The 27,096-nt window shown below is 44.0% G+C and overlaps 1 protein-coding gene across 1 annotated transcript in view; it reads left to right on the top strand.

Annotated features, from left to right (window-relative positions):
• NEURL1 (neuralized E3 ubiquitin protein ligase 1) overlaps positions 1-27,089 on the top strand; it is a 60,034-nt gene extending 32,945 nt beyond the window's left edge. Inside the window, exons 3-5 of the mRNA XM_014310235.2 lie at positions 10,823-11,503; positions 24,445-24,591; positions 25,395-27,089. Of these exons, the coding sequence (XP_014165710.1) occupies positions 10,823-11,503; positions 24,445-24,591; positions 25,395-25,636 (1,070 nt within the window). The 3' untranslated portion in view covers positions 25,637-27,089. The remainder of the gene's footprint in view (positions 1-10,822; positions 11,504-24,444; positions 24,592-25,394) is intronic.
• The last annotated feature ends 7 nt before the right edge of the window (positions 27,090-27,096 follow it).

The following is a 27,096-nucleotide window of genomic DNA, read 5'->3' as shown; positions in this document are numbered from 1 at the left end:
CTGGTTCCCCCACAATCTTGTCCAGCAGGGACAGCTAGAGTGGGGTGGTCTAGGCTTAGTTTCAGGAAATCTCCTTTGCTGTTCTCTCCACTGGCACAATGCAAGGGGACAGATGGAAAGTGTAGTTTAGCAAAGAATTTTTTTTGTTCTGTGGAATTTAGTTTTTAAACCTTACCCTGTTCTCCTGGTTTGATACTGCTGATGTGCTTATGTGCACATCCTGCTACCTTCAGTGGGATATAAATACTTGTTTGGAGGAAGTGTGTGTTGCAGGGCTGTGTTGAACTGCAACGTGCCTAAACACATACAGAACTTTTCAGAATTGATGCAGACAGCAGCAGTTGTGCTGTTTTAAAACAAACTCATCAAACAGGGCCTTGATTTACTGTTTCCATGTACAGCTGTGAGAGTGCATCCTGCAGACTCCACCAGCTCTGGAACAGGAGTGGGGTGGATGGTGTGTGATGGCTGTACTGTCATTTTGTACATGTGGAAAGTGAGTCAGAAATTTTTTGAGAGCTCCTTCATGTTGATTTATGGGTGGAAATTCTCCAAGAAAGAGATATTAAAATGAATTTAAACAAATAAAATATTCTGGACAAATAGCACTATATGCATTCTTTCAGATATATGTTTGTTGGATCTTTACATGAGGAACCAGCTTGGAGGAGGAGAGATATCTATAAACTTAGTTAGTCATGGTTGAAAAATTGAAATACTTTTGGCAAACTCTAGCTGTTTTCTTTCACTATTTTCAAAATTCTATATTTCAATGTTGAGTCTTGAAATAACATAACATTTTAATCTTGAAAAAATCACTGGCAGCAATGATTTCCAAACAAGCCTCAGAAACCAACTGGAGAAACTCTTGATCCAATATTCATTTGCTTTTATAAAAGGAAGCAAGATAAACTGAACACTCTGCTTCAGGTTAGCCTGAAATACTGTATCTTCACAATTAATTTTGTTTTTTTCTTCAGGCAGGCTATGAAATATTATGTATTACTACTGCATTTCACAGGCTGCTTCTTTAGTAGAAAATGTGCTTTTAGCCCTAAAAGGTAGGTGAGTTAGCAGCAAAATCCTTGTGATACCCAGGCAGTTTATCATTTAGCAGTGCTCTTCTGAATGGGACAGGACTGCAGCAAGCCCAGGCTCCTGGGGCTCCCAAGGAATTGAGTTTTCCCCCAGTGGCGTGAAATCAGTTCAGTAAGCAATGGTGCTGGGTAAAATGCTGACCCTTGGGGGACCCTGCCAGGTAGGAGGTGATTGTTGCTGGGCTGAGCTCTCCCTCAGCACTGTTTGCAAAGCCACCAGTGGTGGCAGGAGCCTGGCACTGGGAGATGTGGGGAGAAGCTGCAGAAGGAGCTTCGTCATCTCCATGGCTGCCCAAGGGCACAGGGGTAAATGGAAGTGAGTGAAAAAGGAGAGATCAGGAAGGGAGGATGACAAATGGGAAGGAGGCAGAAAGTGCTTGTTTTGAAGAAAATTGCTGTCAGGTGATTCAGGGGGTGAGGGAATGTGTCTGGTGCAGCTTGGAAAGGGGCTGTGAGCGCTGAGATGCTATGGAAACGTTTGCACAGGAACATAAGGTTTGAAACAGGCTTGTGGGAGGGCTCACAGCAATCTGTGGCAGAGCACACTGAGGTAAAGTTGTGGGGTTAACACTGCATGCACTTGTGCTCTTACCTGAATAGGTGAAATAAGAGGGTCAAAATTCCTAGGAGGACAGGAGGGTAAAAGGGATAGTGCCAAGAGTAACCAGTAGAGTCAGAGCTATGAGAAGACAGCTCTATAAAGTTATTAGACAATAAGAACTTGCAATTATTGCCCTAATTTCCCATAAAGAAGGTTTAAAAAAACCCAGAGCTTTTCTACATAGAAATTTACATTTTAAAGATCAGGAAACATAAGATGAAGTGGTAATTGACACTCTCCTGAGAGAATTAAGTCTATTACAGGTAATTAAAGCAAGTAAAAAAGGCTTTCTGACTATAGAAATAGGGAAAAGAAATGGAAGGGAATGTGGGTCACCCTACAGAGAGAGGCAGGACTGACATTAAAATAATATTGTCATGGTCCTAAAAGTGATGATTGTTTTGCTGTGGTTTCCAAGAGGGATAATAATAATTGATCATGGAGTCCAGGCGGCCTGGGGCATGGAGGTGAAAATCATTGATTGGGGTGGAGAGAAGTTCAGAGACTCAGTTAGTCAGGGATGGATTTAGGGGTGAATAACAGGATCTAGGTTGTCTCCACAAAACCCAGGGCATGTGGTTTCTGTTCAAACCACATTTCTCAGACTTTAAGGGGAGTTAGAAAACCCGTGAACACAATAAAGGGAATCAGACCAGGAGGAGCCAATATCCAGAGGTGGCTGTGGCAGTGGATAGGCACATCTTCAACCTGAAGGATGTTTGTCAGTCTTCAAAACTGCTGGCTGGGGAGGATGAATTTACCCCACATGAAAAGCCTGAATGAAACTCAAATGTGTTGTTTGTAACACAGATGTTGCCAAACCCTACAGACTGTCTCTGAGCATCAGCTTTTGTGGAAAAGAAAACAAATGCAGAACTGTAACACACATATGGAAGTTTGTTCTCCATAACCTACTGTCAGACTCTTTCAGAACATTCATATTTTCTAAGGAGGGCAGTAATTTATTTCAGTTTTATGAGGTGAGTTATGCTCTTTGTGCTGTTTCACATGTGCAAATCAATTTGACATGGTTACAGATGTTAGGCAGAATTGTATGAATACTTGTTATAAAGCAGACTGGTTCAGAGCACTTTATTAGATAATAAATACCCCCAAACTACAATTTATTGATCCATGTATAAGACTGTATGCTTTCATTCCTTGGATTTTATTGAAGAATATGCAGATGATCAGTTCAATTACTGAGCTGGCCTGGGAACTGCAGTTGCTGACTCTGGCTTAAAAACAGCCAGAATTCTCTGAAGCTCAGGGATTTTTATTTTCCCTTTCTGAATATTTCAGCTTGGAAACTGGCAGCACATGAGCTCACATCCTTTTAGAATCCAGATCGCTTGTTTGTTTTTTTTCTGTTTTGTTTTCCTATGGTATTTTGTCTGTACCATTGATACAACATTGACAACCCATGACAAGAATTCTGTGATAGTCACAGCAAACCAAGGTCATATTTGTGTTCTTGGAAAAGTGAACAGGTCCCAAGGGTTTTCCTGAGATTCATTTGGGAAGACACCAGCTGCCTGATGGTATAAAAGCGCCATTACCTCAAAGCAGGATTTGGTGCTAAATGGCCACAGGAAGCCACCAGATCTGCACAATGAATTTATCAAAGACCTTGCTGTTGGTAACAACTAAAGACTAGGTTTATTCTCTTCCATCCCATTTTTTATCACCTCTCCAAAACTGAGTCATGCAAACCAAATAGTTTTAGTGCTCAATATCTCCCAAAATGCCTGTAAAGAAGTGCTGATTTTTATCCAAGTAAATGCAAGCACAAAGCAAAGATGAGTCCAGGGAGATGAACGCAAGCACTGTTGATTTCCAGTCATTTCTGTTAAAGTGGCAGATGTTTGTAGCCTTGCATTTGGTTCCACAGGACGAATTATCTGCTTTCTTTTGTAAACCAGCTTTAAAATCTGGTGACAATTTTTAGTGTAAATATGAATTATTTCTCCCACAGAAGAACTTTGGCTTTGGACTCTTTGTAACCCTTGGCTTGAGCTTTGACTTCTGCCCCTTGGTTATTGTAGAAATTCTCTCAAATGCTTCCATCAGTATTGGAAAAACCATCTGAATATCTTGTCAGAATGTTGATAGGACTGTGTTGGTTACAGGCATACAAATGGACTCAGGTGGTTTAAATACCTGCCACTCCTGCAGTGAAAATGGCTGATATGAAATACCAGGTAATTTGCCTCCCAGGCTGCAGTGGGCAGGAAGCCAATATTTGCTTGTAGCAATTAACTCCTGCTTTTCCCACGTGGATGCACATGAAATGTGTGTTTGCTCTCCACTGACTGTGCAGTGATCCCAAATTGGCCTGTTGGGGAAGGAGAAATTCTGGAATGGTGGTTTCCATGCTGGCCACTGGGATCTGTAGTGGATGAGGAATCCCAAGCAGGTTGACTTTTGAGGTGAGAAGAGCAACATGCACACAGAAGCAGAGGAGCAGCAGATAGAGAATAATGCAAGAATAATGCATTGATGAAGAATTAGGAAATGAGAGGGTGTACCATAGAAAATGGAGTGGTTTTGTTGTGCACTGAGCTAAACCCTAAGGGGCTTCACTTAAGAGTTCTGCCAGAGGAGCCATCTATCCCTCTGGACTGCTCAATCCATCCCACACTTTCCAGTCTATAAAATAAGAACATTAATTCTTCCTGCCTGCCACTCACCTCTTATATATCCTTTCTGTTTACATGGTGAGGAGTGTCTTCTGCTGCAGAGCCCGGCAGCTGGGTTGTGATCTCAGATGCAGTTTGCCCCAGAGCAGATTTTACGGTCTCTTAAAGAGCAGCCTGGCATCTTCCATAAATAGCTGGTACAAGTGGTATTGTCTGGTGGCTGTAGTTTTGCAAAGAGAGGAGCCAGAGCAGTGAGAGCAAATGGGTGCACCTCCATTTAAATGGGATATTTATACTGTTAAAGTAGTGAAATGCACATAGGAAGCTATTGTGTAAGTAGATTTTGACTGATGTCCTTGATTTGATGTGGGTGTTTTCAATAAGGAATGGTTGATCAGAGGCAATAACTCAGGCAATTTGATTTCTCAGTTGTTCATAAAGAGAAATGTACTTTGTAAAAGTGAATTCCTAAGTATATGGCAAAAGAGATTTTTAGTCTGAATCATTCCTTTGAGGGATTTTAAACATTTGCCTCCCACATGCTACAGTAATGCTCTGGAAATGGTTTCATTGTATGGTCCGAGAAGCTGCATTCTGGCGCCTGATGGTTTATGAGAAATAAACACAATGGAGTGGTCTGGGGTTATATAAATTCACCATTTAACAGCACAGGCAGTGAGGGGAGAACCTGTGTGCAGCATCAGAGCAGGAGGACCCGTCCAAGAGCGTGGGTCTCTGCAGCATTATGCTGAGTGTGGCACATCCCAGTCTCCTCTCCAGACCTCACATGGAGAGTAAGAGTTTGCAGAAAAACAAATAGTTTTATAAGTATCTCCTCTCACACAGCCAGCAGGGAAAAGCACTTTAGACATGCTCTGTGAGTGGAGCTTTGCCTCTTAATGACTGTGAGCAGGGCCTCAGCATTCTTCACTTCTCAGTTTTTCTCCTGTGTTTATTTTAAGTAAGGATGATTTTTACTCTCCTGCTTGCATAGCTCCTCCTGCTACAACAAAGCAGCGAGGATGCACATGGCAGAAACTGAGGGAGCCTAGAGCAAAGAATCCCGTGGTGATGAGGATGTCTTTACACCATGAGTATAGCAGGCACCATGAAAATCTTCTCCCAGTTACTCATTAATTTGGGTGGATTTTGAACCCAGGGCTACAGAATGGTCCTTCTCTTCCTAGACCAGTCACAAATGCTTTTCTTCTTTCCACTGGAGGTGATGCTGTGGGCTGGATGCCATACACACATCAGACAAGCTGGCAACAAAAGGAATTTGAGAACAGGTATTCCTCCTTGCTACCAGTTGCACTGGTCTCCATCCTTACTTTAGGAGGGATAAATGAGAATATAAGTTGCTTCCATTTTACCATATTTTCAAACCTCAGTCACCTTAAAGTACATAATAAGTTGAGCTATAAACATCACACAGAAATTGTTCTGGCCACTCTGCACTGTAGCATGGCAGCCCCCCAGCAGTGCACATCAGCTTACCAGGACTGAGAGAGGGAGCAGTGAGTGCCACAGCACAACACAGGGCAGCTGAGCTGAGATTGATAATGCACTGCCACGGTGGGCAGTTCAAGCCTGGGAGCCACAGAAGGTTCCCAGAAGCACAGGTTTATTTCTTGTCTTACAACTGGTTGCTTTCCCCAGTTGCCCTTGAGTGTGATGCTGTTTTACAGCGTGGTACCTCTGCTTCATATTTCAAACACCTCTCTCTGCAATGTCAGAATCCTGCCAAATGGACTGTTTGGTACATAATTCTGCTGCAGACCACAGAGGAGGTACTGCAAGGTAACAGGTGTGGGAGGGGCACCTGTCTTCACTGGGTAACTCCTTGTGGCAGGTAGAGCTGATGGTGGGAAAAAGCCTTCATCTGCATTCCTGAGTGGGAATGCAGCCACTCCACGGTGGTGGGAACAATACAGTATACATCCTTTTGCAGGTGCAGATTTACACAGAATATTCTTGCAAGGGCCTCTGATTTCAATGTGTCTTTTGGTAGCTCAGTACCCCTGAGGTTCCACGGCCATGGAAATTATACCATGATCCTGAGTACTCACTGAAAATACCATTACCCAGTGAAGGATTAAGAGAAGAAAATTGCACTTGTGAAAAGTAAAACAAAGAACAGAAGGAAGGAAAACCATGAGTTTTCACATGGAAAGGGAGGCATCATACCAGCAAAATTCTGGCCTTGCTGATTTTTTACTCTTGGCTTAGTAGCTGGGGACAGAAATGTCCTCCAGATGCAAGGAATCACTAGGCACTTCCTTGACTTCTCAGCATTTCTCTCTTCTGGGAGGGAGGGAGGATCATTAGAAATGGGCTATGTTCTTAAGGTTCTCACAGAATGGTCTGATTCCCCAAATTATAAGGGTTTTTTTTGTAGTAGTAAGAGTCAAAGTTGGTTTATTTATACTAGGTGTTCCATAGCTCATTCTGGAGACTGGTTGCAGACCTCATACTCTGAAGAATTACAGTTCATGGAGGTCATAGGATTGCACAAATCTCAGGAAACTGATCAAGAGGAGGTCTGTGTCCCTTGAGCTGCAGTTAAACACAGACTGAGTTTCCAGCCTGTGTGTGCATCCAGCTGAGTTTGCTCTGCTGTCTTAGATCCTTTACAGGTGTAGGAATACTGGCTGCTCATGACCTTGGAAAGTCAAGCCTTCAGGCAGTAACAGACAGTACTGAAAAAGAAAAAGAGGAGGGAAATGATGATTTGACAGTCTGACAGCAACACATTCCCTTTGGGCATGTGTGGGGCTGAGATGATCTGTGCGTGCTGGTGTATTCAATTTGCATGTATGTGATCTCTATATATTACAGAGATAATGTATGTATTCTACATATTAACATAACACATGTTTAAGGAAATAAATTATTTTGAGAAGACAGCATTTGGCAGTAGCTCAAAAGAAAGGTGGTAGTGAAATACTTTTGATCTGAGTGCAGTGATTTCAGCTGCATCTGTCTGCTCACCAGCTCCTTGTAAAAGCTCTTTTAGCGCGTTGCTGCAGTTGCATCGAGCTTGCACAAAGTGGGAAGCTCTTCTAAGCCCTCTGAGCAGGAAAATAGAAAGCTTTGAAACCTCTCGTATGAGGAAGATACTTGAAATTATTTTTCTGTGTAAGGAATCACCTGCTGAGAATCTAAATTTTGCAGATGAACCCCACTGAAGAGGAGAAGAAAACAGAAGGCAGCTGAACTGCTCATGTGCCCTTCATTTCTACTTGGATAAATTAATTACTCCTCCTTACCTTTTTCTTAAACAAAGCTAGAAAAAAATACAAAGGCATTTGTAAAGATAGACATCCTTTAAATTCAGTGTCTCAGATTCTCCAACTGAGGAGCAGAAAATCTGTATTTAGTAGAAATCCTTTCCACTTTGGCTTTGTCTGTACTGCTACCAGAAACTACAAGTCTCAAAATCCAGAAATAACATCGTAATTGCACTGATGCAGAGCTCAGCAAAACCTCTCTGGAAAGCTACCTGGGCAACCAGTTCCACTGAGCTGCCGTGGTCAAGGCCAGCTGCTGGTGGTGTTAATGCTTGCTCTGGTGGCTTGGGGACAGCTGTGCTCTTCACAAGTCCATCTATTCTCACCCAAGGAGATCTCTCATCAATTGAATTTTCCCAAAGTAAGACTGCCAACTGTCTTATACAAGAAATTTTATAGCCTTGGATGTTTAATGACGAGATGAATGATTTCTAAATTCTTCAGGCTGAAGCTGGGTGGTCCTTGGTAATGGGCTGTTGGACCTGTTTCGTGTCTTACAGCCTCATCACATGAAGTCTTTCAGTTTTTGTGATGTGTCCCCCAGATTTGCCTCTGTAAATGTAAATGCTCCTGAACAAAGGAGTCTCTCCTTTGTAGGCATTAAAAATCACTTGTAAATGTTCTGCAGGGCTAAGACTGTGTTATGGGGCCACTCCAGCATGAAGAGCTTAAATCTGCATTCAGCATGACTAGTTTGGTCTGTGTTTAAAAAGTGAGAACTGAAGCTTTAAAGGAAGAAAACAACTAATTCCTGGGCATCTTCTTCTGAAAGAAAGTGGTCAAAGTCACCTCATTTGTTCCACATTTCACCAGATCTGTTCTTTCACAGCCCTTGGCCATCATCAGTTATTGTGGGTAAATGGCATTCCACATTTCTTCCAACCTACCTACTACCCCAAAAGATGAATCCCACTTTTGTTTTGATTTATATTCATGGGATTTTTTCCCCTTTGGCTGGATATTTTGCAATGCAGGCCAGCATCTCTTAGAGACTCATCTCTAAATTTTCACAAACATACTTCAGAAGCCAGTAAACTGCAATCCTTTCTTCCACGATTATTTGCAAACATTAATGAACTGTGTCACAGTCACTTCTATATGCTAGTGACATTTTATTCCTTAGGTGGCCATGCATCTGAGCTACTGAGGGATTTAAGTAAAACAGTTGGATATGTAACCCTGGTTTGCTATCACTGCCATGTGTCTTGTCTGCAGAACTCCATCTCTCTTAACCTCTTTTCAGATGGAAAAAGATATTCTGTCCAGCAGCCAAAGGGAAATGCAAGCATCCTGGTGGAAAACAAGCTGTTTCAAAACCCTGGCTGCAAGCTACCCACACATCACTGTTGTCAGCCAGGCTGCACATGCATGGTTACAGGGAATAAAATAGAGAGGACCTTCTGTTCCTATTCAGAAAGGTCTCTATCCATTCACCTACACAAAAGAATTGTTATCAGCTGCCAGTATTAATTTGTTCTCCTATGTAGGTTTCCAGCTAAAGGAGGATAAAATAAGTCCAGTGCTATCCAGCAGGAGCACTGGAATGCTAATGTTAGCCCATTAATGCAACCCACTTCTAGATTACTTGGGGTAATTTCTGATCTTATTTATTCCTCCTTTTCTTCAATTAACTTCTGAGAGGCTGGAACATCAGTATGCAGAAAATCAAATATGAGAAACAAAGCCCATTTTTATTTTAGGACTCTGCTTCCCTTGTAATAGCAGTTTATTTAAAGAGGAGCCTGGAATAATCCAGTTTAAGCAAAGCAAAGAGCTCTACTGAAGCCAAACCTTGTGTGGGTGTGCTCTTGTCAGGACTCCCAGAAGAGGAGGACAGGAAAGGCTGTTAGTCAGACCATGGATATTGCAGGAGATGTTGGTTACTCAGTAGCTGGCATTATTCCTTGGCATACCAGTACAGAGCTACTACTCTGGTGTACTGGGAGAGAGTACATCCCACTGGGAAAATCCTCAGATAACCTGATATCCTGCTCTTTGTTGTCATAAAGAAAATCCCAAGGATATGTGGGTGGAAGAGGTGTCTGCTGCAAGGGCCTAGCATGTGCTTTAGGGACAACTTTGCCTCTTCCCCTTGTTCCATTTTTTGCTGTGTTTGCAGCATGTCCCACGCTGGGGTCTGGTGTGTTGCTTTGTGTTGTGTGGGGTGGTGTCACCTCCTGCTATTTGGACCTGGGTTCAAAGCTACAACAGACTTCAGTCCAATTGGGTCACAGCTTCTTACACCATCCCAGAAGTTTCCAGATACTCAATTTTCAAAAAAAGTTGGACATAAGAATAAAATTTTGCATTATCTCAGCTTTCTTTATAATTTTTAATGAAGGTTTTTTTCTCAGTATGTTGTTCTTTAAAACTTCTAAGACAGCTAAAGATCTGTTAAATATAAGTAATTTCAGCATTAAAGACAGGGGAGTATGTTCCTCAGAAAAATAATCAAATAAATCTATTAGTTCTTGAAGCAGCAGGCAATACTAACAAAGAAGATAAAGTTCAATTTTGTTTCCACTGGTGGATTTGAATGTCTGAGCATCATCTTTCTGTGGATTTGAATTTTAGATATTTGGGTTGGAAATAATAAATGATTGTATTGTATATCTAAAACCCAGCATATTCTCAAATTCTGCACAGTAAAATTCATGTCTGTACTGCTCTGCAGTGAGAACCAGGACACTAATGATTAGCTATAGACAGAAATATTAATTAAATTTTATATAGTGATAAATAATATAGAGCTGAACATAGCAATTTCTTTAAATAAAAAATATAGCTAGATATTTATTTCATAAGTCTGTGAGAATTACTTTAGACAATAAAGAGGGCATGAAAGAGAGCCTGCATAGATATTGATTGGTATGTTGAGGGTGTATTTCAGATATTTATCCTCTGCTTTCCCTCCAAGGAGAGCCTCCATTGGGCAATTCTTGCCATTGATTTTGAGTCTGCCTGCTCAGAAGCTGGAAATGTTGTTGCTGGTGGGGGAAGTACAAGAACAGCAATTGATTGCAAATACATTTTATGATACTCTGCTCCCATATTTCAAAGGGGAAAATGTATTAGTGGCGGCAGGTCTTGGATTCTCCCTTTTAAACATATTGAGCAAATCCATATTTTTTCAAGCTCCTGGACATTTTTATTTTCTCTGAAAGTGACTCCTTTTTTATTTTCTTTCTGCCACAGACAGTGAAATCATCCCTCCCGACTGCCTGCGGCCCCGCTCCTTCACGGCCATCCGCCGGCCCTCGCTGCGGCGGGACACGGAGGACACGCGCCTCTCGGTCAGCCTGTGCGACCTCAACCTGCAGGAGGACGCCTTCCACGTGACGGCCACCACCTGCCCCATCCCGCAGAACTCCCTCAACTCCCAGCACTCCCACCTGCTCCCCTCCCAGCTGGAGAGCGACCTCCGCTTCCACCTCCTCCGGGGACCCCACGTCAAAATCCTGGATGACCAGACCGTGGCCCGCCTGGAGCACGCCCGGGAGGAGAGGACTTTGGTGTTCACCAGCAGACCCCTTCGGATCAACGAAACCATTTTTGTCAAAATCAACAAGTCCAACGCTGTGCGCACAGGGACGCTCTCCTACGGGGTGACGTCCTGCGACCCCGGCACCCTGCGCCCCAGCGACCTCCCCTACAACCCCGAATCCCTGGTCGACCGAAAGGAGTTCTGGGCCATCTGCCGAGTGCTGGTGCCCCTCCAGAGCGGAGACATCCTGGGATTTATGGTGAATTCCGATGGTGAGCTGCACTTGAGCCACAACGGGGCTGGCATTGGCATGCAGGTGTGCGCGGACTGTTCCCAGCCCCTCTGGATGTTCTTCGTTTTACACGGCGCCATCATGCAGATTCGATTGCTGGGTATGTTGGACCCCCTTTTTCCAAATCTTGTGCACAAGAAAGCAAGGGGGGGTACATCATGGGAGAGGGAGTAAACGGCTCCCTCCCTGCTCTAGGATGAGGTACAAATTTTGGTTTGTATATCAAAGGAGGTCTTTCATAAAAAGAAAAAAAATGCAAAGGCACAAACATAGCATATGGGTTTGTGTTACAAGACTTAACCTCCTTGTGCTTCTGTAACACCCTTCACATGATGGTCTCAAAGATCTTTTCAGATAATGAATTAAGCCTCAGGGACCTCCTTAAAGTACAGATGAGTCATCACTGATCTAAGAGAAGCAAGGAGGGCAGAGGAGAGGTGCTTTGGGCTGAGCTAATGTAAGGCATGGCCAGCAGGAGAAAAGAGATCTGATGCCCTTCTCTGTGCGTTATATATCTGGGATGATGGACTCCCAAAAGAGGGGTGCCCTTGCTTTCCCAGGCTTGCATATGAGAGGCAAGCCAGCAAGCAGAGAGGAAACCCAGTGGTTCACTGGGCACTGACCATCTCAACTGGACAAAGTTTCCTTGTCCTTCTGCCCTTCTTAAGGCAGTGTAGCTCACACTGCCTCTGAAGAGCTGGCCTCTTGGTATTTTTTCTGTTTTTTCAGCTCTTTTAGCTGACATACTTCATTGAAATGCTGCAAGTCACAGTTGGAACGCATGGAGGGAAAAGCTTTGAAATAACACTTCTCAGGATCAAATTTACTTTCTTGTGTGTATATGTTAGACCAAGTATAGGATGTGTTCAATCATTAATTTGTACCATATCATGGTTCTGCTGTATCAGTGTCAGACAGTAAAAGATGGAATCTGAGAACATGATGTAACTCCCAGTACCCCTATAAATGAAGATTAAAAAATGCTCCTTTCTGTTTATACTGTTATATAACTTTACGTATACTTGTATTCCATTTTGCTTCAAGTCCTCCTCATACCTAACAGCATAAAAACCCAAAAAACCCAACAATCTGCCTCTCCCTCAAACTCAAGAGCCAACCAACACCTCCTTTTTTTAGGATTTATAGACAGTATTTGAAGATAAATTGTGAACACACACACATCTGTCTGCAAGGTCCAGTTCACCTTAATCACAGTATGAAATGCCTTGTATAATTTGTTTGAAGTTGACCACAGGCCTCTGCTGTGAGTGTTTTGTGGCTGTTAAAGGCTCACAGAAGACAAATGTAATACTGCAATTTATTTCCAGGAGCCCGAGACTCAATCCCTGCTAATTCAGCCTGATTACATTTGATGTGGGTACTGTACATAATCCATGGTTTGCTCTGCTCTCCACCAGCATGTCATTGTGATAATGGTAGGTGAAGTCAAACAGAGCCCAGTAAAGCAGGAGATTAAATGCTCCTGTGTATGTTAGAAGGAAAACATACTTAGGTCATTGAGCTGCTGGTGAAACTAAATCATCAAGCAGTGCTTCCTTTCATATGAGATCACTAATTCTGGCAGTTTGGCACAGAGCAAGGAGCCTGTTTGCAATGAGCTCTGAAACAGGCCAGCAAGGATGTGTCTCCCCAGAGGGACAGAATCACATCCTCATACTGAATTTGACAGAGCCTGGACATGAGCACAGACCTCCTGTGTAAACCTCCTGCTGTGCATGCCCTGCAGATGTCCTCCCTGCTTGATCACAAGTTCAGCCCAAACCAGTACATCCCCAGTTCATGTTTTAGATAAATCTGCACTTGTATGCATGAAATGAAATGTGCAGAGCTGGAAAACCCCTCGCTTCTTGTGTTTGTGACCATGGCAAGCTTTTCTAGCTTTGGTCACTGGGAAATAACCGAAAAGTGGGCTATTGTTCCTTAGTGAGATGTAAGTGAAAAGAGCTGGACTTGCTGACCTTGCCTCTCTCAAAGAAAGGGTGGGACCTGCTGAGTGTACAACTTTATCCACATCAGCTTGGGCAGCAAGTGCTGCTATCTCGCAGTTAAAGCTATGAAATTGGAGCTTGCCTGTAATTCTTAACAGGTATCAAAATACAAATAGAACTTTTCATACCTATATTTCCAGTGTAACAATGCTGGGAGCAGTGCAGTCCCAGTATCAGTACAACATAAGTGTAGTATAACTGCCCAGAGAAAAGCACTGATGCTGTCCCAACTGCATCTCTGCAACTGCAGTAATTACATGGATCAGCAATACCCTGACAGAAGGCAAAGAAAATAATGAACTCCCAACTCTAACTATTGCAGTTTTATTAGGGAGGTGATGTGCACTGTTTGCACTGCAGTGGAACAGATTATGGTGCTTGCCATAATATGTGTCATTATAATATTAGAAAATGTAAGAAGAATGTAAAGTGTTCATCTTTATAATGACATGCTACATCTTCAGAATGCAAACAAGAGTAATTTTGTGAGATCTGTCTTTTGTAATTTGGGCTTTAGATCACAGCAGAAGACATTTACAGTCATATTTTTCTAGTTTAAATAGAAAAAGTGAAGTTACATATCCTTGAAAGAAATGAGACACAAATATTGCAAAAGGCATAATTGTAGCAAACCTATCCTAAATAGCAGATGCCATTCTATTTCTGGGGCACACCATTATGAGATGAACCAAAGTGACATTATACATTGTTAAAGGAACATCAGCACTACAGCTGACTATAAAATGAAATTAAAGTTGCTGGGTTTGCTTCTTCTCCAGCTTTTCAGTTTTGTTTGGAGAATGGACAGCCACTCTTGGAGCTGGAGAAGGTTTGTTTTTGACTTGGAGAACAAAATGACTCCAGGTATTGATCACTGGATACTGTATTTCATGACTGGACATTATTTATTTGGTCCTGATGCAGAGCAGGAGCCAGCTCAGGTTTCTGCTGCCCTGTGACTTTGCCATAGAAGCTGACATTTGCTGACTGCAGTTATTCCACAGTGCTGCAGATACAATATTTATTTCCTAATATCATGGAGACCATCTCTACCAGGCTGGTGATCTTAACAGGACTCTGTAGGAGAGGAGGGCAGTGTGGGGTTAGCTGGATAGTAAAGAATTCTGACTTCTGTTTTCCTCTTATCAATCTGGCATTGTGTACTGGCAATGTATTTGCTGTAAGAGAAATGAAACAGCTGAAAATAAAGATGAGGTTGGAAACACTATTATTCTTCATGCCATCCCAGTAAAAGTAAAATAAATTCAACTGAAGCGCCACGATAATGCAGTGAGGCCACAGTCATCTGTAGGGGAGGCAGAAGAAAGTCAGTTTGTTTCAAAGAAAAGTATAAAAGGCAACTTGACCGCATAGAGCAAAGATTAAATGAAAGGGAAGGGCACTTTAATGTAGCAGATAATAGCATAAAAAATATCAAGCTGCTGGGAAATGGACACAAATTTAAATTAAACATAAATGAGAGTAATTAACTATGGGAACCAACTGTTGAGGGAGGCAATAGATCTTTTTTGTCAGGGAAGCCCTTCTAAATATTTTATATGTTAAGTGCTGGTCTTAATTTAGTAATTCTGGGGATTATGCGCATAAAAGCAACCAAACAGAAACCCAGATCATTAGGCATGTAGAAATGAAACAGTCTTTGTGTATCCTTTAGGAATTTCATTAGTTGAGGCTGGGGTTGGTTTTTTCAGATATCATTCCTATATAGTCAACAAAACCAGCCTATTAAATTTGATTTACTGCTCTCAGCTTTTGCTGGTAAGCATTTCAGCTCTCACACAGTTTTATTGACAGCTCTGAAAGTTTGAAATGAGCCAGTCTGGATACAATGGTCTGGTTTTGGTCAGGTTTTGGTGGTGTAATTCATTTATGAAGTTAAATTGATTGACCCCATAAGGTTTCAAAATGTATGACTCATGTCTGGAGAAGCTATCACAGCAATAAGTTTATATATTTAATGTTTGAGGATCCAAATGGTTGGGGATATTCTTTTATTTTCTTTTGTCTCAGAGTTGAATTGCAAGCAAGTAAAACAATTTCCTTAATCTCTTTTTTTTTTTTTTGTGGTTTTGGTTTCCCTTGCGAATTTCATCCTTTCCAACAATATTGAAGCTTTCTTTTGAGCAATGAAATAACATGTTCCATCAACAGTCACACTAATGAAGCCAGGTTGCCAACTTATCTGTGTCCTTTCTTTCCATGCACTTTAATAACTCCAGCCCCATCAGAACAGCTGCCCAATATAGCAGCTTTCTGGATGTCTCCTAATGCTGGCCAAGAGCCAGTCCTAGGCATGAAAAAAACAACCCAAGAGGCAGCATTTGGTGTGGGTAAGTCTGAATAGTCTGAATTCACATCCATGCTGGATAAATGCAGTACCTGGGACACCTTCCCACCTCCTTTACCACGGACATGAGCTGGGGCTCCTGCTTAGCTGCCCATTGAAAAATATTTACATATCACTTGTTGCTGAGGTTTCCATCCTTCTTTAAGACTTTCTTGAAATTGGACAATGTGCTCAAAACTGAGGAGATGAGGAAGAAAGATCTGACATGAGACTTGCAGAAAAACCAACTCTGTCCTCAGTTCCTCGGGATTTCTGACAACACCAGTGGGCAACAAACCAAATTGGAAATTAGTCCAGCAGAGTACTGTGGGACACAATTTGCTGGCAAAGGGAGCTTTAAATCAGCAGTGAAATTTGATCTGAAATGGCCTTGGTGCCAGTCTGAAGGACTGCCAGCTGCAGCCAGTCCCAGTTACAGGCAGGCTTACTCGGAGCCGTGCCCATTATGACTCTTACTGGTGGTCAAACTTAGCAGTCCTGGTAGAACTGCCCTTATTGAAACAGCCTTTTTCCTGGGGCTGACTGAAAAGACCTGAAACTTCATGGATGAACAGAGTAGTGTTTTGCTTAGGTGTCAGAGAGCAGTGGTTTACCAGAGGGAATTACTTTGTCTCCTTCTGTGATGTTCATCACTGCCCTGTCTGGTTTTCCTTGACTTTTGCTCTATCCCAGGTGAGTGACCAGCTCACCACAGACCACTTATGATTCACAGGCCATTGGAGACTGCCCTCTCCCTTCTAAACAGTATTTTTTCTCTGTGCCCCAGAATCCCTCACTTAATCTTGGTGATACTGTTCCTGCAACTACTGTCTCCTGTGTATCCCCATGGGAGACTTTCTCCTCTCTTGTCTCTGCTGTGGCGCTTGTCTGGCCTGATCCTCCTAAAAATCTGTAGGACTTCTTGCGAGATGATCCCATCTTACCTCATCTTTCCAAGCTTTTGTTCTGAGTAAATGAGATTTTTATCCTGTGGTTGATCCTTGACTGTCACAGGACTTCAGCATCCAATGGCAGAGATTCCATCCCTTCCAAAAAGCTTCTCCTCTCTGGGTGCACTTAGATACTTTGCATGTGCAATTACTGCAGTGAGCACACAAAATATTTAAATGGTATTTGATATGTGCAGTTGTTATACACACTGCCTATAGCACAGACTGTAGGTGAGTTTGGAGAAAAGTATCTCACACAGGTGAGAAGCATCCAGGATCTTGGTTCTCCAGCTCTGAGTTTAGAAGCCTCTCCTCCTTGAGGGAAGTTAGTTCTTGGCAGTAGCCTCCTCTGATCTCTGAGGGGGCCGGTACATTATCCATTTGGAATTTTGATCCTTCTCCTCCTTGGTTCATTGCAGTGACATGGAAATTGTTGAGTTAAACACAGCATAAGAGAAGCCTGATAACTGCCTAGACATTGTTGCACAGAAATGCACATAATGAATCTCTTCCTTTAACAGACTTTTAATTAGATATGCCCCAGAGTTCCATCTTCCATGTTTTGATTTGTATGGAAAATGGCCTCATTTAAGCTGATTGGGATCTAACGGGCCCACATGTGTGTCATTTAACAGCCTGGAATTCCTGTGCACTGCAGGGTACAGGGTATTTTATGGTGTTAGAGACTGGGGGAAGGAGGAGAGTTAATATTCTGTGCCTCCTGGAAGGCAATTCACTTGTATTAATTGATACCTCATCATAAATACGCCTATCATGTATGGTTTGCTTTCATTCTGAGTGAAGTACACATTACTGATGGTAAGTTGAAACAGCTGCAAAGAGAATACAGCATCCTTAACTGCTGAGCTTGATTCTAGCACTGCACAGAGCACTCCATTCACCTCTTGTTTTATATTCATTGTTTCAAAGGAGAGTTAGCACAAGGGGAAGCTGCTGTGTGAGAGAGGAGTTATAACTTGGGCCTTGGAAAACTGAGCGAGGTGGATGCAATCAAATGCTTGACTTCCCTATGGTCAGTGCCAGCAATGTCAGTGTTAATACCTGCTCGTGGCACCTTTGTACCACACACTGAAGATCCCCTTACACATGACACATAATTAACCTGCAATTGGACAGGTGGTCGGTGACATCAGCCTGTGCTCTGGGGTGTGAGCAGGTATCCAGGTAAAGGCTGGGGAAAACAAACACACCTCCCCCAGCAGCAGCCACAGGGCTCCCAAATGTCTTGTCCTCTGCTCATTGTCCTTGACAAAAGCAGGAACTATTTTTATTATTAAAATAAGAAACAATTACTGACTGCAGTGAGATTTTTATAGTTAAGTGAGGTATAGATTTCCCTTATCTCATAATACCTTTGCCTTCCTACAGTAAATATACATCCATACCAGCCTCTTTGCCTTACAACTTGTCTGTCAGGACAGATAAAATCTGCCTATTCTTTGATCTAATGTGGTGTGAGTTAGGTATTCTGGCTACTGTGAGAATCACATAGCAGATTAAACTCTTTCTTTGATTCTTTGTCAGATCCCTTTGCATCCAGCAGTGCCCATGGAAATCCAGAGAGTGCTGGCCAAGAAAAGTTAAGAGTATTTGTTTCCTGTATGCATCTACCACCCTATTTATACCTGTCCCTCCTGGAAAAGCACAGAGCTGGGAGGTGCTGGGTTAGGCGGCAATTTTCCTTTTGCTCACAGAACTGTCTTTGTTGTGGTCTCCCAAATACCCTTGATTTGTTTTTCTTAAACAAGATGAAAGCACCAACTCTCGTTTTTGTGGTTTCAGCTACTTAATCCAGGCTTCTTTTTTCACCTCTTCTTCTTCTTGATGTAAGCATGTGCCTGGGTGCTTTGTTGCTCTAGAATTTCTCAGGTTTAGAGGTGGAGCTCCAACTCTATGACTTTTTCACTTCAGTTCAGCCATTCATGGTTTCCATGCCCTCAGGATTTTGCAGGATGTAAGTGCTGAGTGACCACTGAACTTCACCTGTCAGGATGAGACAGATTCCCTGTAAGTTTGCTGTGTGTTCTTTGCTTCCAGGGAGCACACTGGGTTTGGGCTGTGAGAGCTGCTGAATCAAAAGCGTCTGTGGCATTTGGAGCTTTCCTGTTTCCCCTGCTTAGCTGGAGTGTGCCTGTGACTGCAGGAGGGTAATGGATGTGCTGGTGCCCCACTGCCCTTCTGGACACAGCAGACAGCAAGGCTCCAGCAAAGCCATAAAGTACACTCCTTTTCTGTTCCTCATGAAAGTCTGAACTGTTGTTCTCCATGTGGTTTGGATCTAACTTTTACTTCCTTAAACAGTGGTTGTCTGACGCCCATCTGCAAACACAGACCTTATGGTTTTGCATGCAAAATCTGCCAGGCTGCTTTCTGACCTATTTGCGGACATTTCTTTAGCATAATGCAAAATCCCTTATGTTTTCATGGGCCTGTGAAGGACAAAATGTGTTATTGTTCTATTCAGAACAGTTTTTAAGTCCTTCAGGAAATGCTTGAATGCAGAAAAGCCCATGGATCAGCAGCTGACGTGGGTCACCAGGTACTGATGTACCTGAGAGGCAGAGATGAGCTGCAGCACAGAGGCTGGGCTCTGAGAGCATGGTTGGCCAAAAACCATTGAGGCCAAGGGGAAGGAAGCTCTGGTTTCTGGCCAGGGCAGTATTGTTCCCATCACCGTGGGAACACAACCAATGGATGTGTACATACAAGTATTTTATAGCATTCAGAAATGATGGATGTGCTCACATCCTTCCCCAGCATTATCGTTGATCTTTAACTACCACATAACGAGGCAGCAACAGGTGCTTTGTTCTTTTGTTTAAGCACAATGGATTCAGAGGGCCCTGTTGGGCAAGACCTGAGTGGGGCTGGGGGACAGAATAGCTCTCCTGCAGCCATGGCTGGAAGCCAGAAAATCTGAAGAGAACCTGGATGCTCTGGTGTGCAATATCCAGTGCCAGTAACATCACAGCCCCCTCACTCTGGAGCAGCTCATGTATTACAGGACAGACCTCCTAAGAGAGATGTTCACATGAGCTCAGAACACACATTTGTGCCAGATTTTTGAAAGAACCTGGATCCTGTTTAGATAACAAAATAAATGGCCCTGATACACTGAGAGTGTTAAATATGAGAAAGGGTATTGAACAGTTTTTGAGACAGGGTAAGAATTTTAGTTGATATGCTTAAACAATCTGTCTCCTAACAAAAGGAAATAATGTCAAGAGTTTTAAAAGGCATCTAAGTGACTATGACTGCCAGGTACCCAGTGATCACTAGGCTGAAATGTATGTGAAGTGCAGAGATGGCTCGAACTCCCTTAAACATGCTGCAGCCAGACCTGAACAACTGTACTAACCTTTTCCATTGTGTGCTGGAAGCTCTGGGGCCTGTGGATGGATGGAACAGCATTGAAAATCTGTGATTGCTGTTGATAATTACCTGATCTTTATTATCTGTCCTATTCATGCAGCAAATGTGTTATAAAAGAGAAGGGGCTGTCAATTTCCTCAACATGAAACTCAGCATATGGGCAAGTTCCTATGTTGCATAAGACTTTATTCTTCCCTAGAAACTATGGAAGGAGGGTCCTGTAATTTGTCTTTTAGGGACAATGTTTAGTTAAGCTTCTGGAATAGTTGCCAAGATGATTATGGGTAAAGAAAGCCCATAAAAATTTTTAAGATCATCAAACTATGTGAACTCTGACTTGTAGAGTAGTGGACATTCACTGACTGCATCCTGTAAGCCAGGAAAAACAAAGTTGAAGTGGGGTGAGTTCAAAGTGGAAAAAAGGATGATTCTGGAGTGCAGACAACTGGTTCTGCATTATTGTTATAGAAATGTATGTAGAAATAATATTTTATAAAATAACTGAGGGGGAGAGTTGAAAACTGTATTTTTAGGGAGCATTAACTGTATCTGGTCTTCTTACCATTATAAGTTCTCCAGCAGTACAGCTCTCCCCAGACAGCTGCCATGAGGAAAGATGCTTGGAAGCTGGGACAGCCTCAGGAGATACCCTGGAGAGTGGATTGCAGTGTTCTGGGAAATCACCCTGTTCAGCACAATAGATACAGAGAATCAAAAGCATCTCAGACAGCCACAGCTGCTGTATTTTGGTCACAGGACATTTTATAAAAGGGTAATTATGGATTCAGATAGCTACTGTCAAAAATTGTAAACGCTGCATGGGTCCCAGGAGACTACTTCTTTCACCTTGCTGTCCTGAAAGAGCTCTAATGATGGAGATGCCATGGTCTCTCTGGGAAGTCTGATTGCTTTACAGTGCTTCAGTCTCTACATAATGTCTAACCGTAGCACCTTAGGAGACTGAACCCATGATTTCTTGTCTTACCCAGAACATTCATAAAGAACAGATTGTTTCTTTACTTCATTCATCAGTCTGTGAAAAATTTTGCCATATAAAAATCATAGAATCATACAATATTTTAGGTCAGAAGGGACGCTGTGGAATTGCCTAATCCAACTTCCTGCTCAAAGCAGGGCTAACTTCCAAGGTAGCATAAGACTTTGTCCAGTTGACTTTTGAGTATTTCCAGGGACAAAGATACCACAGTGTCTCCAGTCTCCTTAATCAGCCTCACATGACCCTGGATTGGCTCAACCTTTTTGTAACAGGATGGTATTCTAGGTTTATGATCATCTTCATGACCTCCAGCAATTTCCAGGCCTTTTTTCTGTAGGATGTCTGTATTTCAAATTGAATGGACTAATTCCCTATTCTGTGTTTAGGTAGCTGATTATCTCTGCTTAAGTGCTGCATTTTGCATTTGATCACATTGAACACCATACCATTTATTTCTGATCCTATTTCCAGACTATTTGAATGACAAACCTTTAGCATACTAGCATCCTTTCCTGGCATGATGTTGTCTGTACATTCCATGGTAAAGCTCTCTTCTGAAAACATAACATTCTCCTTTGGTGGTGGACGGAGAGGTTCATTTATTTGCACCTCTCCCACAGCAATGACAGAAGTGTAGACAAAGCATCAATCTGCACTGGTCTTTGCTAATAATTGGACTTTGTAAAGATAAAACAGCAAATGGAATTGATTCAAGATCTATTTAAGGGTGATTCCAGCGTGTTTGAGATCAAACATGAGACAAGTTAGCAGCAGAGACAATTGATCTGGGGGCTTTAGAGAGAAAAAGAATGTTTAAGTTGATTTACTTGGAATTATTTAGTTTTTTAAGTCATGGCTTGAAAGCTGGCTCTTGGTGGGAGCTCTGTGCACACAATGAGCATGTTTGGCCTTGAGCTCATGTATCTGGTTTTAGTTAAGCCAGGCTGGCCACACTCATTCCACTCTGCTCATGATCTCATTCCATGCTCCTTGTCATGATATCTGCACACCATCCAGCAATATATTAAAGCATGAGTAACATGTCTTACGTTGATTATTCTGTCACCAAGGGAGAAATGTGTCTTGTCTGGTAGGGAACTCAGATTGTTTTAAACAAAGCTCTATACTGACGCTGGAGAAAAGTCAAGAGCTGCGCCTTGTATTAGGAGGAAGAATTGGCAAGGTGTCTGCTGGCCCTTGGGTAAGGCCATTTTGGGACTCAGACCAGCTACAACCAGAGAAAACCATGGTTCCTGCACTGCTGAGCTCTCTCTGCACTGTGGAAAGACCATTTGCCCTGCTGCCAGCATGCTTCATCAGCTCATATGCTGTGATACTTGGGGCACCTCCAAATTCTCCCATTAGTCCAGGAAGAGAAACACTCCTAACAGCCTTTATTTTGCCTTTAATGAAATGACCAGGTTGGTGTTAGAAATGCAATGTGCTGTGTGTCAGCTGAGTGGAAGAAATGCCTCCAGGCTATAGGGAGTAGAGGGAGGCCTTGAAAAACTTGTTGAGCTGCTCAGTGTTTATATTTGTGTGTGCAGTGAATGAGCTGAACCCTGTGCCCTGCTGGGCCTGTGTTCAGTGTGTGTTACCACCGGGCAAGTTTTCTGCTTTGGTCATCTGTCAGACTGGAGGGGAAGGGCTCTTGCTAGTAGCTGTCATTAGAGGCTGCATCATTCTCTTTGCTTATTTACTGAGCTGAACTCTGGCCTCAGCTCCCATCTGTGTGATGAAGGAGGTACCTCTTTACAGTATCTCAAGTGTGAGAGCTCCAGAGCCCTTTATAGAGTCTAATTTGACTTCAGCTTGTGCCTGCAAGCAAAGTGCTCCTTTTTTGGAGAGGGGTGAAACTGAGGGACTGATGGCTTAGGCTAATTGCTTCTTCTCTCATACACAGTCCTCAAAACAGATTTTGACTCAAACATGACCCCTTCCCTGTTCCTGTGTTCCACTTTCACTTCTCAGCCTTGTTCTGCTAAAAAGAGCAGGAGAATCTGTGCTTTTGCTGGTTTTCACAATCCACAGCTGGCACTTGCAGCCCCTGTCTCCCAGGTTTGGTCAGTAGCCTCCCTGCAAAGAGGAACTGAAGGATCTTTCTGGCACCTGGGGTTTTCCTGACCTCCCACTGCTGCTTTTTCTCTGGAGAATGGCCTCCAACTCATTGAGGACACTGTGGTTCCAAACCCTCTGTGCCTCTGGCTCCTTATATGGTAACATGAAGAAGTCTGAGCATTTTAGTTCTGATTTCGAGTTACCCTGGTTGTCTTCTCAGCTGGGGAACTAGAAACTTTAAAACCTTAGGCAAGCTGGTTCTTACCACCAGGAAACCATCTCCTTAGTTCAAGCATGTGTGTGCTGCTGTGCCACCACTGGCTTAGCAAACACCAGGCTGCATTGGCAACAATAGAAGTCGTCTACAAAACCTTGGCAGAAAGTAGAGTTTTAAGCATTCCAGGTTTTTTTTCCCTTCTGGAAGGTGCTTTAAGATATGTATTATTACAACAGCAGAAGAAAGAGACTGAGATAGAAGGAGGATGCCAGACAGGCTGTGGGACAGAGGTGGCTTCTCTGGCAGAGAGCACATTAATGCTGATGGTGGGCAGTGAGAGCAGGAAGTAATGGAGCTGGGGACATCTAGAAGAGACTTGAAGAAGCTTTGCACTCTTGAGCTATCACATCCAGGCATGCAAGTGAAGAAAACATTCCTGAATGATGGAGAGGTGTCCTTGTTCATCCTAAATCCAGATGCATTTTGGCAACTTATCCCTACCTCTGACAGAAGCCACGCAAGAAAGAGGCAGAGCAGTGAGCATAGCTAAAGTTTCCTGATTGCCAGACCCTCCTGTTTGTTTCTGGAAAGTCCTTGAGTGACTTTGCATGAATTTATTGAAGCCTGGAGTTGTGCAGTTTTGCACAACTTTTTGACAAAGGGATGTGTTCTTGTGCTGGAGTCCAGCCCACCCTTCCACAGGCTGTGCCCTCTACTGCTACAAGCCTGTGGCTTGCTCTAGTACTGGGGGCACATATGAGCATGAAACCACATGGGAATTAACTGCACTAAATGATTTGAGACACATTTAAGGGCAGAAGCAAAGGGTTATGGTAGCTGAGGGAGCTCCAGCCAATTTCGGGGGTTGTGGGAGTTTGATGTCTCTTCAGGACCAGCTGCTAGCATTAAAAAGAAGGCACATGAGGATTCTTTTATCTCCTCCCTAGATTTCATGCTGATGAGACTAATCCTGAGAAGCAGTGAGAGCTGCAACCCCTGCCACGTACCCCCAGTGCCTTGTCAGCCTCGGTTTTTAGAAGTAACCACAGATTTCTTCTCTCATGGCACAGGTTCCACCACCCTAGCAGAGCGGCTGGGACTGTCGGCACCGAGCTCGCCCTCTTCCACACCCAACTCCCCCACCGTCCTCTGCAGTGGTGTCTCTGGCCCCTTACTGTCTACGTGTGGCTCTGGCCCCCTCTGCAGCTCTATCAGTGGTAAGAATGGTGGGATCCCCTGCTGCCTTCCCTTTGCCTCCCTTCACAGTCTCACACTTGTCTCCCAGAACGGCTCTAAAACCACAATAATCAACAGATTATTATTATCCTGTCAGCTCCCCTGGGGAGGAAGGGAGAGCCTCTGCAAGGGCTATTTTCAGTCAGCTTTATGTGGAAGCTGTTTGGATGCCTAGACAGCAATATTTCTCTCACCCTTTTCATCATGAAAGGTCCCAAGGGAAGCAGAGGATTTTCTGCTGCACGCATGGCCCTGTGACGCAGAGCTCCTTCTGGAGAGCTGTGTGGCACTGACACATCTTACACTAGCTTGGACTGGAGCTAAAGGTCTGCCTATGCCTCCCCTTTCTCCCTCCACACTCCTTCAGTAAAACACAGTATTGCTATTTCTAAAGTGCCAATGAAGTACAGATATGTAGATAAATGCACATGCAGTAAAAAAGTGTAGGCTGTTCTGCAGCACTTTTAAAACTCCAGACACCTGCACAATCCCAAGGCATTGATGGTGGGGTACATAACTTACCAAATCCTTGTTGCATGGGAACAGCTGTCTCTTGGCTTGCTCCTCATGAGCAGCAGACCCCAGTAGAAGTTGCCTTCCTGCTGCCTTGAGCCTTGGCATGTGAACCAGGACTCGATGAGTAGGACAGCAGGTCACAGGAAGGAATCCTGGTCCTGTAGCATGCATTTCTTCTGGGGCATGGTTCTCCCTCTGTGGCTGCAGGGCAGAAATTACCTTGGGATGTCAGCAAGAGGAGTGACCATGGTTTTTTTTTGTGTTGCAGGCACAGGTCCCAACTCTCCAAGCAGCTTGCCTGAGTCACCCATCTCCCCGTCCATCTCAGGGCCCTGGGTAGATGAATGCACCATCTGCTATGAGAACGTGGTAGACACAGTCATTTACTCCTGTGGACACATGTGTCTCTGCTATTCATGTGGGCTGAAGCTCAAGAAGATGGCCAATGCCTGCTGCCCCATTTGCAGACGAGCCATCAAAGATATCATCAAAACATACCGTAGCACTTAGAGCAGCAGCAGATGCCGTGGTGGGGACTGGGCACGTGGGGAGGAGGCTGTGAGACAACACTGGCCTTGGTCTTTATTCATCACCCAGGAGATTCAAAACTCATCAGCCACCACCATCCTGACCTCCTCTTCCATGGACAACAGATGAGACAAGCTTAGATGCTGCTCTTCTACCACCCAAGCAAGCCCTGGGGCTGAACTCCAGTGTCAGGGAAGTTGCCATGGACTACTCTCCCTTGTGGATTTTAAACTTTATCTCAAAAAATGCCAGCTGGTGCAATCATCCCTTTCTACACCATGCACAGCAGAGTGGAGTTTCCACTCTTTAACATAGACAGCAAGTGGTAAAAGGTTCAGTGCTACACATCTCCTTCCAGAGGCACCCCACACGCAGATTCAGCTTAGCAGAAGAGATGAGCAATGTGTTTCTGTGTACAACCAGCCTGACCAGAGGAGGCTCCTTAGAAAGGATGGAGCAAGGCAAGCATTGACCCAGCGAGGGAGGAGCAGTGAGTACACTCACAGCAGAGAGGCTGGGGCCAGTGCAGAAAAGAACCCAAGATTTGTGAAGCAACACCCACCCCATATCTGCAGACAGAAGAGCAGACCCGTGGCAGCCCCTTGAGGGCTGTCCCCAACTCCTCCTCCATTGCCATTCTCTGACAGAGGCTTTCATGGTGGTTTTGGCAACAAACACTGGCAACAGCTCTGCTCCTTCCCAGCAGCATCAGCCACCTCCTGTCACCACCCTGTCACATGAGGAGTGGCTCCCAAACCCCACCCCCACCAGCCTGTGTGTGGTCCCCACGCAGCACGAGGGATTCAGCAGCATCTCTTCTCCCATGGGCCTGTGGGAGGGGGAGACATAGCTCCCTCACCTTTCTCCCCCTGCCATCCAGACAGCACTTGTGAGGAAAAACCCCAGCCTCACGGGGGAAGAATGTATAAACCCACACATCTGTGGGTTACCTTTACTGGTAACTTTATCACTGTGCTTTAAGACAAAACCAGCCAGGTGGTACTCAGCTCTTCACAGCCACACCGGCAGGACATGGCTGTCCTTATGTGTTAGGAAGTAAGGAATGAGAGAAAAATAACTTGAGGGGTTTGGTTTGCTTTGCTTTATTTAAACAAATCTCCTTCTCTCCTGCCTGAGTCAGGAACCCGGCTGTGCCCAGCAGGGACAATGGCGGCCCCCACGGTTGCCATGCAAACATCTGCCATGGCCACAGGTGTGACCCCGGGCTGCTGGCCCTTGGGGCTGGGCTGTGGGGCTTGGCAGCAGCAGGAGCTTTCTGCCTCCCTTCCCAACCCATCCTGCTGCCGTCCTGGGCTGCAGGGCCGAGACGGACTGTCTGGGTCCTGAGGGGGGTCAGGGCTAGGGTGCCATGGCAGTGCAGTTTGCCCCCACCACGTCACCCACCTGGCCAGACCAGGGAAGGCCATGGAGTCACAGCTTCC

The sequence above is a fragment of the Geospiza fortis genome, unplaced genomic scaffold (assembly GCF_000277835.1).
Source record: "Geospiza fortis unplaced genomic scaffold, GeoFor_1.0 scaffold130, whole genome shotgun sequence".
NCBI lineage: Eukaryota > Metazoa > Chordata > Aves > Passeriformes > Thraupidae > Geospiza > Geospiza fortis.
The sequence above is the reverse complement of the archived record's forward strand: the minus strand, read 5'-3'. Positions and strand labels throughout refer to the sequence as shown.